The sequence below is a fragment of the Octopus sinensis genome, linkage group LG4 (genome assembly GCF_006345805.1).
Source record: "Octopus sinensis linkage group LG4, ASM634580v1, whole genome shotgun sequence".
In the NCBI taxonomy this organism is placed as follows: domain Eukaryota; kingdom Metazoa; phylum Mollusca; class Cephalopoda; order Octopoda; family Octopodidae; genus Octopus; species Octopus sinensis.
The window spans coordinates 134,665,659-134,678,200 of NC_043000.1; the positions used below are offsets into that span (position 1 = coordinate 134,665,659).

General features: G+C 39.2%; 1 protein-coding gene across 1 annotated transcript in view; it reads right to left on the minus strand.

Annotated features, from left to right (window-relative positions):
* Positions 1-3,525: 3,525 nt before the first annotated feature.
* Positions 3,526-12,542, minus strand: part of LOC115210384 (dolichyl-diphosphooligosaccharide--protein glycosyltransferase subunit STT3B) — a 71,636-nt gene continuing 62,619 nt past the window's right edge. The window contains exons 15-17 of the mRNA XM_029778956.2: positions 11,457-11,570; positions 9,683-9,889; positions 3,526-4,283 (exon numbers count right to left, since the gene is read on the minus strand). Of these exons, the coding sequence (XP_029634816.1) occupies positions 4,206-4,283; positions 9,683-9,889; positions 11,457-11,570 (399 nt within the window). The 3' untranslated portion in view covers positions 3,526-4,205. The remainder of the gene's footprint in view (positions 4,284-9,682; positions 9,890-11,456; positions 11,571-12,542) is intronic.

Consider the following 12,542-nt stretch of genomic DNA (forward strand, 5'->3'; position numbering starts at 1 on the left):
CAGACTGCCGGCATCAGTTGTTAGTTGTCGGAGCACTGCATCCTTCAAAACTTCCATGCTTCTTGAGATTTGCCAACACTACACCTGATTTTCTCCCCTCCATACACACACAAGCATGCATCTGACTCATACACTGTTCGCTTTCCAGACATTTGTACATTACTACATATGTTTTATACGCACTTTTGACAAATTGTGGTGCACCTGAGCACTGTATACAATAATTTCATTATTATATTATTAAATAGACATAATTCAGTAACAACTATAATTATTAACCCTTGTTATTAAATGCAATTAATGAGGGTGGATTGGCTGAATTCTTAGTCAGATAAAATGCCATGCAGAATTTGTTGTGGCTCTTTATGTTCTGAGTTCAAATCTTACCAAGCCAATTTTGCCTTTCATTCCTCCTGGGTCAGTAAAATAAAGTACCCATCACATACTGAAGTTGGTTATTTAGAAGTTTCCTCCTCTCAAAATAACTGGTCTTTTGCCTAATTTAGAAACAGTTACAAAATGTAAAACTTTCTTAAAAGTTTGTAGGATTTGTGTCACAGAAGCAGTGCTTTTTTTACGTGCCACCGGCATGAAGGCCAGTCGGGGCGGCGCTGGCAATGGCCATGTTCGGATGGTTCTCTTACGTGGTGGCTGTTGCCAGCCTCGTCTGGCCCCCGTGCCGGTGGCACATAAAAAGCACTATCCAATCGTGGCCGTTAGCCAGCATCGTCTGGCACCTGTGCAGGTGGCACGTAAAAAACACCCACTACACTCTCGGAGTGGTTGGCGTTAGGAAGGGCATCCAGCTGTAGAATCACTGACAGATCAGACTGGGCCTGGCGCAGCCTTCTGGCTTCCCAGACCCCAGTTGAACCGTCCAACCCATGCTAGCATGGAAAACGGACGTTAAACGATGATGATGATGAAGCAGTGTGGGACATGTGCAGATACAAATTAAGGTAGGGATAGGGATATAATAATGCTTGCATCACAATAAAATCATTTCCTATTTCTTAGTATTTAACTCTGTTATGCACTTATAAATCAAGCATTATACACACACACATTGTAGAATCTTTTCAGAGCAAACTGCATCAAATTTCACTATACTGTTTAATCATTAGAATATCCTTCTTGATGGTTGTTAAGTCATCCCAGAACCAAGGTACTTTGGGTGTTGTAACCAAGTCAGCTAAGACAGTTGATTGTAGGGTAAAACACATGACCACGACTGTTAAATTCATCACGGATAAATACATTGCTTATAATTCCATCAAGAGTAATAGATCATTGGTATATTTATTATAAGGCGGCGAGCTGGCAGAAACGTTAGCACGCCGGGCGAAATGCGTAACCGTATTTCGTCTGCCGTTACGTTCTGAGTTCAAATTCCGCCGAGGCTGACTTTGCCTTTCATCTTTTTGGGGTCGATAAATTAAGTACCAGTTACACACTGGGGTCGATGTAATCGACTTAATCCGTTTGTCTGTCCTTGTTTGTCCTCTCTGTGTTTAGCCCCTTGTGGGCAATAAAGAAATAGGTATATTAATTGTCTTGCCAAACAGATCACTGGAGGGCTGGATGCAAAACAATGACATAAGGTGGTGAGATGAATGGATCTGGAGTGTAATACCAGCCTAGATCTAAAGAACAAAAGTCATTATAGCAGCAAAGAAAACAGAGAAAGGAGACAGCACACTTGTGGAGTGTGTGATGTGTCTGTTAGTGATTTAATGCCAATCAGTTGAGTGGCTTTTTCTCTGGATGTGGTCCAGGTTAAGTGTGTGAATAGCAGCAGCACTATCACAGATGAGGGGGTAGTACTCCGTTGCAGGCCTACCTTGAGTTTTGAGGTGTGTAACTTTCATAAAACTATATCTGCTGAAGACCTGCTCTCTAATGTTATGAGAGATACCACGTGCCTGACAACAAAATATTCTGCTCAAATTACAAAAACAACACATAAGTTTGCTTTAGCTTAAGTTAGCAGAGCTGCTTTTTAAGGCTTCGTTAGTGCTGGATCTCTGAAACTGGTGAAGGGAAGGGAGATAAAAACCATGACTCATGCAAAAGCAGGAAGCAGCTTACCACAACAATAAATTATCTCCAAACTGGGATCTTTGAATGCTTACAACAAAGAGGATTTTACTATAAGCATGAAAGGAGAAAATATTAAATTGGATGACAGATTAAGTATACCTATTTCTTTACTACCCAGAAAGGGCTAAACATGAGGGGACAAACAAGGATAGACAAACGGATTAAGTCAATTACATCGACCCCCAGTGCGTAACTGGTACTTAATTTATCGACCCCGAAAGGATGAAAGGCAAAGTTGACCTCGGTGGAATTTGAACTCAGAATGTAACAGCAGACGAAATACCGCTGAGCATTTCGCCCGGCGTGCTAACGATTCTGCCAGCTCGCTGACAGATTAAGTATACCACCAAGAATATACACAGTACATCCAATAAGCTTCTGTAGAATTTCTGTCTACCAGTTTTCATTTGATCTAAGGATAGTGTAGAAGACACTTACCTAAAGTTTGCACAGTGGAATTGCACTTAGAACAATGAGATTGCAAAGTAAAACTTTTAATCTAATTGTTAGGTAAATGTATTATTTATTTGTAGGCTGCCTAAAAATTATATTAAAAATTCAAACAAAAAGCAAGGACACTAATAATATAAATTAAATGAACAAACATAAATGAAGTCTGACAATATAGCATCTGGCTGTACAAAGTCTACCTCAAAACTGTCTGATCCAATGCTAGCATGGAAAAGTGGATGTTAAAAAAACAACAACAACAACATAATATAGTTCAATAATGTTTTTACTTTGGCATCAGGTTAGAAATCAATCACAGAACAGGCTTGCCACTTATTCTGTCAACCAGGTGATGGAAAGCAGATTGAAAAGTCAGTAAGGGAACTTCTACATGGCTGTATGAGCCAACAAGGGAACTTCTACGTAGCTCGATCTACTAAGAATAGCAGTCAAATCTCCCCCAGATTGTACCACACTGTGTTATGCAAGGACAAGACAAATTAGATAATGTAGTATCACTGAGATGGGATGATCGTAGCTGGAATGCCTTTGATTGTAGATCTGTTTGATCAGGGCTGTTCAGGCCCTTAACAAGAACAAGACAATGAAAAGCAAAGTGAACTCCAGCAGGATTTCAACTCAAAAGTTTAGAAGGATGAAGCCACATCACTGCAAGGCATTTAGCCCAGTGTGCTACCATTTTCCACTCTTTACTACCCGAATATAATTTTGTCAACAGAAATTACTAAATAATATAGACACACAAAAAGAAAAATAAGTGCAGTAGATAAAATATTTCTATGATTTGTTTATTCATACAAATAACATTTGAAGAAACAAAAATATAAATGAAAACATAAAAAAAAAAATGAAACAAACAAACAAAAAAAAAATCAAAGGGTAAGAAACTTCCAGAACAAGTGACCCTCATTCTTGAAATTTCAGCCACCACTTAGTATTAATAACAACAAAAAGTTTACATCTTTGTATTTTTTTAGCCCCTTTTATTATTTTTCTTATCAAAATAAGAAAAAGAAACATTGTAAGGAACAGACAGTTATTTAGCAAAAGAAGAATGGTAGAATGTGATTGCTGCTGATGTATTCTTTTCCATTGAATAACAAAAAACATCTAGATACAAACACACACAGACATACACACATACTCCCCCAAGTGTGCATAATAGATATATGTAAAATATACAAGAGCATTATACACACACACACGCATACATACGCAGAGAATATACACGTGCAATAATACTATTTATAGACACGCGTACATATAAATGAGCTTTACTCACATTCACACTATCATTCCCTGTTCACGCATTTGAGTTTGAAACGATTGATTAATTCCAAGTGTAGAGTTGCAAGATTGCAAACTTTCCCGATAACCACTCCCGACTCAACTCAACTCTTGATAAAGGTGTGTGTGGTATGTGGGTGTGGATGTGTGTGTGTGTGTGTGAGTGTGTTCATGTGTAAGGGAAAGAACTGAGAAGGAAATAAAAACGATGGTTTTTGTGGGAGAAAAAGCTGAAAGTCACTGTTTCAGCAATGCCTAAAAAGCCTGTCCTTGACTTGGAATATTACCAGTAACTGGATGGTATTGTTACAAATGGCCAAATTTGTACTACTTTTAAGCTACAGCTTTTATTTTAATTTCCTTGCTTTTTTGATTCCTTTCTTAATTCTAGGTTTGTCCTTGATTCGGCCTTGTTTTCTTCTTGCCTGCAAAAGCAATGGTAATCATCAGTATTATAATCATGACAAGAAACAAAAGTTTACAACAGAAAAAATTAAGCAGTTACATTATAAACTGGGCAATAGGCCCTATCTACAGACCCTTAGAATTCAATCATGAGAGGCTTGCTCTAAGTTACTGAGTAAGTTTAATAAATAAATGGTGAGATTCAGGCTATAATTGACAATCAGGTCCATCGCTAGGGACATGGGAGTGTCTGAGTTTCTTATCAGGCAGGTAGTGCATGAGGACATTTGGTATTCCTCATACAAGATGAGAAGGTCAATTTTTATCCCAAGCCATCAAGGACAAGAGGTAAGACCGCACAATGAAGCTTTTGAATTCAAGCATCCCCTCCATTGTCGGGTTTTTCTCAGACAAGGAAAATATCTGCCAGGATCAGATGGTGATTACACAGAACAACTGTTGGTTTGTCATGTCCCCAAAACATGTATATATATATATATATATATATATATATATATTACGGAGATGTACTCGCATAGCAAGTGATTTGATCTGAGATCGTGTGCTGAAACGAAAACAATTGCAGCGTGGAAGGTGTTTGTAAGCCATTTAAGAAACACAAAAGCCGTTCGACTCACTTCAACATTTAAGTTTAATTTGTCAAAATATTTTTGTCACTAAAATCCACGACCTGTTCACTGACAAAAATCCGTGCTGCATATATATATATATATAATCATCACATTCGTTTAACGTCTGCTTTCCATGCTAGCATGGGTTGGACGATTTTGACTGAGAGCTGGCGAACCAGATGGCTGCACCAGGCTCCAATCTTGATCTGGCAGAGTTTCTACAGCTGGATGCCGTTACTAACGCCAACCACAACAAGAGTGTGGTGGGTGCTTTTCATGTGCCACCGGCACGGGGGCCAATCAGGTGGTACTGACAATGACCTCGCTTGAAACTTTTTACACATGCCACCGGCACAGATGCCAATATTCTTTTACGTTTCAGTCATTTGACTGTGGCTATGCTGGAGCACTGTCTTGACCCTAGGACTTATTTCTTAAGCCTAGTACTTATTCTATCAGGGTCTTTTGCTGAACTGCTAAGTTACAGGGATGTATACACACCAACGCTGGCTGTCAAGTGGTGATGGGGGGGGCAAACATAGACACACACACACATACACGATAGGTTTTCAGTTTCTGTCAGCTAAATCCACTCATCAGGCTTTGGTCAGCCCAAGGTGCCATGCAGTGGGACTGAACTTGGAACCATGTGGTTGGAAAGTAAGCTTTTTACTACACAGCCACGCCTGCACCTATATATATATATATATATATATATATATCATCATCATCATCATCATCGTTTAACGTCCGTTTTCCGCGCTAGCACGGGTTGGACGGTTTAGCCGGGGTCTGGAAAGCCAGAGGCCTCTCCAGGCTCCAGTCTGATCTGGCAGAGTTTCTACGGCTGGATGCCCTTCCTAACGCCAACCACTCCGCGAGTGGATTGGGTGCTTTTTACGTGCCACCTGCACAGGGGCTGGGGGGTCCGGCATCGGTCACGATCGGTTCGAGCTTTTCTAGAGCTGAGTTGGGGGGGGGGGGGTCTAGCTGAGAAAGGTTCCACCTGTGGAAAGAGAGGGAGAGATAGTGGGGGGGTGCAGGTAATATAGGGAAGCACCAGTGGGGAAGGTTGGGTAAGGAGGAACGGTGACAAGGAATGGGTTGGTGCAGAAGAAATAAAAACGTAGGATATCACGAGACGGGGAGGGGACTAGAAGGAGATGGTCGGATTGAGGCAGTGACAGATTCTAAACAGGAGGTAGCGTAAGATCAGTGGGGCAGTTAATGAGCTGCGGTGCTAGCAGCTTGACTTGGTGGGGGGGAAGGGGTAGTACACAGTGAAAGCATGTGAGAAGGAGGGGTAGAAGGGGGAGACACACGCAATGGTGGTGGGGGAGGAGGAGGGCATATCCGGTGTAGATGGTGAGAACAGTGTTCACCGGTATTGGTGGTGGGGGTGAGAACAGTGTTCACCGCCGTATGGCGGAGAAATATGAAAATTAAGGATTGAAGGGTTACGTAAAATACACCAATCCGACCGTGGCCGTTGCCAGCCTCGCCTGGCACCTGTGCAGGTGGCACGTAAAAAGCACCCACTACACTCACGGAGTGGTTGGCGTTAGGAAGAGCATCCAGCTGTAGAAACATTGCCAGATAAGACTGGATCCTGGTGCAACCTTCTGGCTTCCCAGATCCCCAGTCGAACCGTCCAACCCATGCTAGCATGGAGAACGGACGTTAAACGATGATGATATATATATATATATATATGTTTGCATGTCTGTGTTTCCCCCCCCCACACACACACTGCTTGACAACCAATGTTTACATCCCTGTAACTTAGCAGTTCAGCAAAAAGGTATCAATAGACTAAGTGCTAAGCATACAAAGAATATGTCCTGAGGTTGATTTGCTCAACTAAAGGCAGTGACCTAGCATGACTGAAACCAGTAAAAGAATAATATACATATATATATATATATATACACATACGGGGTGCGGTGGGTAAATTGTCACCATTTAATATTTTTAATTTCACGCATTTTGTTTTTGACTTTGTTGACTACACAGTATGGTAGGGTCAGTTGGGCACCATCTGTGAGAAAAACAGCACCATGATACAATTCACTCAGCCAGAAATTTGGAAATGACATGCTGTACTGCTCGGCATTTGTACCAGAAGCTCCAATACAAACATTTCAGACTGTTTGGATGTCAATCTGAGGACGGCGCAGAGGATTCAGAAGGAGTTGGATGAGTCTAATGGTGATTACAAAGGTACGGCAGCTCAGAAAACTCACTCTGATCATTCTGACAAGAAAAGAACTCCTGAATTTGTTGGTGAGATCCAGGCTATGATTGACAATGATCCCTCCAAGTCAATCAGGTCCATGGGAGTGTCTGAGTTTCTTATAAGGCAGGTAGTGCATGAAGACATTTGGTATTCCTCATACAAGATGAGAAGGTCAATTTTTATCCCAAGCCATCAAGGACAAGAGGTAAGACCACACAACGAAGCTTTTGAACTCAAGCATCCCCTCCATTATCAGGTTTTTCTCAGACAAGAAAAATTTCTGCCAGGATCAGATGGTGATTACACAGAACAACTGTTGGTTTGTCATGTCTCCAAAACATGTACCAAGAGTAATAAAAATCAAACATCCAGTCAACATCATGCTGTTTGGAGTGATCACTAGTGATGGCGATGTTATGCCTCCATTCATCTTCCCACATGGCCTCAGATTCAACATGGAGGCCTATATCAAGTGCCTGGAGGAGGTAGTGCTGCCCTGGGTTGAGAGGGTGGCTGCTGGATGACCCTATGTCTTGCAACAGGACTCTCCACCATGCCACACTAGCAAGAAAACCCAGTCATGGTTGTCAGACAATTTCTGCAACCACATCACCCCTAACATCTGGCCACTTAACTCCCCAGACTGTAATCTCCTTGTAACACCAAAGATGAACTGAAAGCAAAGATTATGGCAGCATTCACCAACTTAAACAAAGAAACTATCCAGAAGAGTTGCAGAAGATTCCGAAGTCATCTGGAAGCTGTGGTTGAAGCCAATGGCGATTTTATTTACTGAATTTACTCTTTAGTATTTCAAAATATTTTTATGTAATTTAGGTATGTATATCTGTTAAAATGAGATGTCGGTGTTATTTTCATTTTTGTGTAATTTAGATGATAATTTACTCACTGCACCCTGTATGTATGTATGTGTATATATATATATATATAAAAAAATATATATATAAAAATACAAAATGGGACAAGAACGCAAAACTCAAAGAGACGACACAAAAATCGGACGGGTCATTCGAAGCCTCTAATCTTCAGTCAAGAACCGGATCATCCTCGCAATTTCGAATGATATATATATAAATATATGAAAGAGGAATCAAATGTAGCATGCAAGAGAGAAGATTATGTTGGTTTGGACATGTGATGCGTATGAATGAAGACAGCTGCATAAATAAGTGCCGATCACTGAAAGTGGATGGTACCTGTAGAAAAGGGAGACCTAGGAAGACATGGGATGAAGTGGTAAGGACTGAACTCAGGAAGATGAACCTCACAGAGGAAATGGCTATGAACTGAGATGTCTGGCGATATGAAGTACTTGAGAAGACCTGCCCACATCAGTGAAACTTAGTTCTAGAAGCGCTGTGTGTCCCACCCACACTTAAGAAAAATTCTCACACTCTACAACAATGAACCAAACTATGTCTCTACAACTCTTCTCTTCCTCACATTTCCACATCATGTACTATGATTACCTCCCACTCTCCAAATCCGGTAGCCTCTCCAACACTATATACACCCAGGTCTTTCACCACTTACTTGTACTCCCTTTGTAATATTGTCACTGGCATTTGAACCCCAAGGGTATGCCCTGGCTCTTGCCACTATCTATATCTCTCTTCTTTTACTGTGAGTATGCCCAGCATTTTGCCACCGTCTCCATCCTGTGGTCTTCCACTTTCTCTCTCCTTCTCCTACACTTCCCTCAGGTTGGGTAACCATGTATTTTCTTTGCAGTAGCATACCTGTTTCTGTCTTCATTCCTGATATTCCTCTCTCTGGCCAAGTAACCTTGTACTTCCTCTACAGCAAGACACCTGTGTCTGTCTCATTATAACCCTTTCATCATCCCCTCTCAAAAGTTTTTGTCTGGCAAGTATTTGGTGACCCTGTCAGTGCAGGTGCCACTTAAAAGCACTCAGACCACACTGTAAATTGGTTGGTGTCTGGAAGGGCATCCAGCTGTAAAAACCTTATCAAAACTGACCTCACCTATGCATCTGCCATATAAAAAGCACTAAGCACCCTGCCTGATGTAGCTAATATCCTGCTAATAAATCCGATTTTAACTTCACAAAGCATGATATAAAGATTTTAGATGTGTAGGTAGAACATTATAACTTTCTGGGAAGAATTAGTGATGGGTGGCAACTAAAACATTCAAACTTTTTATGGTGTTCATTGTTTTCAGAAAGTTATGAAGCTGTAAATAGATCAGGTGTGTAATAGAAGGGAAAATTAAGCACATTATGTTCTACATGTCCAAGCATCAGAGGTGTTGACTTGGACAGAGAAAGGTAAGATGAAAACTAGATATTTGTCTAAACTATCTTTCTAATCATATAAAGATTACACATATAACAATTGAACTATATCAAATGAGAAATAAGTCTGACATTATCTTTTATGAAAAAATGTCTAAAATCTTTATATCATGCTTTGTGAAGTTAAAATCGGATTTATTAGCAGGACATCAGCTATATATATAAAATAGAGATACACAGAAACAAGATTTCTTATAAAAGCTTAAACTTACAGTTTTCGTTGAGTATCGCTTGGTAGGTCTCTTCACAGGCCGCCGAACTTTAATCCGTTGGCGATTTTCCAAATCTCTTACTTTGTAAATTCTGACCAACCAATGTTCAGTAGTATATGCTTCCTCAAGATGACTAAGATCAAAATCTTTGTTTCCAATTTCTACTCCCCGAGTCCGATCAAATCCAGGAGGATTTCTGAAATCAAGCTATAAAAAAAAAAAAAAGAAAATTGAATTTCTTAGATGTAAAAAAACAAACAATTTCTAACTTAAATTTTAAACTTTATTTGCTGTGTTTGGAGGAAGGGCCAATACCCAAGACTTTTTGCAAGCCCTCAGAGACCGAGAACTAAATGGCAATAATATTCTGTCTAAAATGTTGCAGGTTAACAACATTCACTGCAAAGATATAAACAGCGAAGATTCCAGAGGGTCAATGTTCAAGGGAGAAAGAACTGAGAAAGGTGGTTAGTGCAAGCTAGAAAGGAGGAGGGTTTAGATGCAACAAGGATGACAAAGGGTATATGTACAAGACCAGCCAGCACTAAGGAACAAGGGCCATTATAGTAGCAATAGAAAAGACAGAGACAGGAGACAGAATGCCTGTGAGCCAGAGGCAGGAGCTGGACCATGTCCGTTAGTGATTGAATGCTAATCAGATGAGTGGGTCTTTTCTGGATGAAGTCTAGGATGTCTGTGTATGTAACAGAAGCACCAGCTCAGCATAATAATTTATGCCTAAATAGTAGACATATAAAATGTTGCTGTGATGTAATTAAAGAAAATTATTTGTGTGAAAATGTTATTTTATTTAATATAATTAAAAAAACAACTAAAAATCTCACTAATAATAACAATACAAGCACATTGCAATAAATTTGTAATATAGTTGATTGAATTCTATAGCTTTAATAATTAGCTCGCTATATGAAAACTTAATACTGATGAGGTACTACCATATATGATATAGTATGCCTAGAAATATTAGTTGTAAGAATAGTCAGCTAAATGAGTACTTTCAGTTTTTTTTTTAAAAAGCAAGGGGAAACAACCCTGGAATATATATTAAAAATGGGTTATGACCTATCTTTAAAATGATACTCCAGCTGTGAAACCGATATCTGGTTTGAGGGAGATTAATTGCTATTTCTAGCAGGTTGAATGCAACTATAATTGAGCAACAAACAGGCGTATTATTTGATTTTACAAGCTTGACAAAAATGTATAAGACCAATGGATTACAGTAACTAAGGATGTACTATCAAATTTGTACATAATTCTATTACGTAAGCAATTCATTTTACTGAAAATAACGTATTCGTTTGTTCATTTTTATATCTGCTTTTCCATGCTAGCATGGATTAGACGACTTATTGAAGCAGTATTTTACAGTCAGAGGCGCTTCCTATGTTTTTCAAGTAAGGAATTTAAAAAATTTCATTGGTTGTCACAAGTGGCAAAGCTTATAGGACAATGTTTACAAGGGACGTAAACATGATATCACTGTTTTGGCCATGTGAAAGCATATAATTTGTAAATATTTATACACAAGCACACACAGTTTATGCCTATCAATTTCACTAACAAGGCATTGGTTAGCCCGAGTCTATAATAGAAATCACCCGTCCAAGATGTTGTGCAATGGGATAGATCCTGAAATCGTGTAATAATGCAGTAAACTTTGTATCCACACATTCATGCCTGAGCCAAATTAATAAATTCAATATACTGCATCAAATTAAATTAGTAAATTTCATGTTCTGAATTACCGTACCTGGAGTTGGCCAAATCGATAATATGAAAGCTTGTACATTAAGCAATTCAAAAGTGTTGAAGAGCCGGCTGCATCAACTCGAAACTCTCCTTGTGGTGTGAAATAATCAGATTCCTAAAACAAAAGTTATACAATATTAATCAACAAAGAAAGACTTCAACTTATCATTAGATACGTAAACAATGAAACGGTAACTGGGTAAATCAAACCTCAATAGAGAATATGTAAATATTATGTAGGAAAACAAATTTTGTATTACTTAAAGCAGTAATTTACTTAATGATGCAAGCTGATTTAGTGATTAAAATGTTTCATTATACTTCAGCATCAACGAAATTTCTCTCCAAATGTTTTGCTTTGCTCATCTCACAACAATATTCATCTACTCTTGCTAGCGGGAGTCGGACAAATTTATTATACAGCATCTTCCTAAGTGCATCATCTCATCATTAATGCTTGTTATGCTCAGGTTTATCATACATCTTCCTTGGCCAATTTCAGCTGTGACTAACTCACAGCGTGGTTTTATATCGTCTATTTATGATTATCTCTACTGTGGTGGCACGTAAAAAGCACCCACTACACTCACGGAGTGGTTGGCGTTAGGAAGGGCATCCAGCTGTAGAAACACTGCCAGATCAGACTGGAGCCTGGTGCAGCCTCCTGGCTTCCAAGACCCCGGTCGAACCGCGCAACCCATGCTAGCATGGAAAACTGCCGTTGAACGATGATGACGCTTCTGGTAAATATTTCTGAATCTAACTCACTTTAACTTACACTCAATTTCTAAGTCAACACTGGACACACAACAGATCATACGTAAATCCTTGTCCACTCAGTGTATAACTACTAATCGCATTGTATTACAGTATTATTTATACTTGAAATTCCCAATCATTTTTACACTAAACTACAAATATAAACAAAATTTTGAAACAGAAGCAGATGGTTACATGATTTATCACTAATACTTCATTTTCTTGAAGGTCACAGTGTCAATCGCCTTATCAATTTCATTCATATCTAATCATATCCAGTACACAGATATTATAACATTTTCTTTTCTTTTAATCACAGAATCTGGAA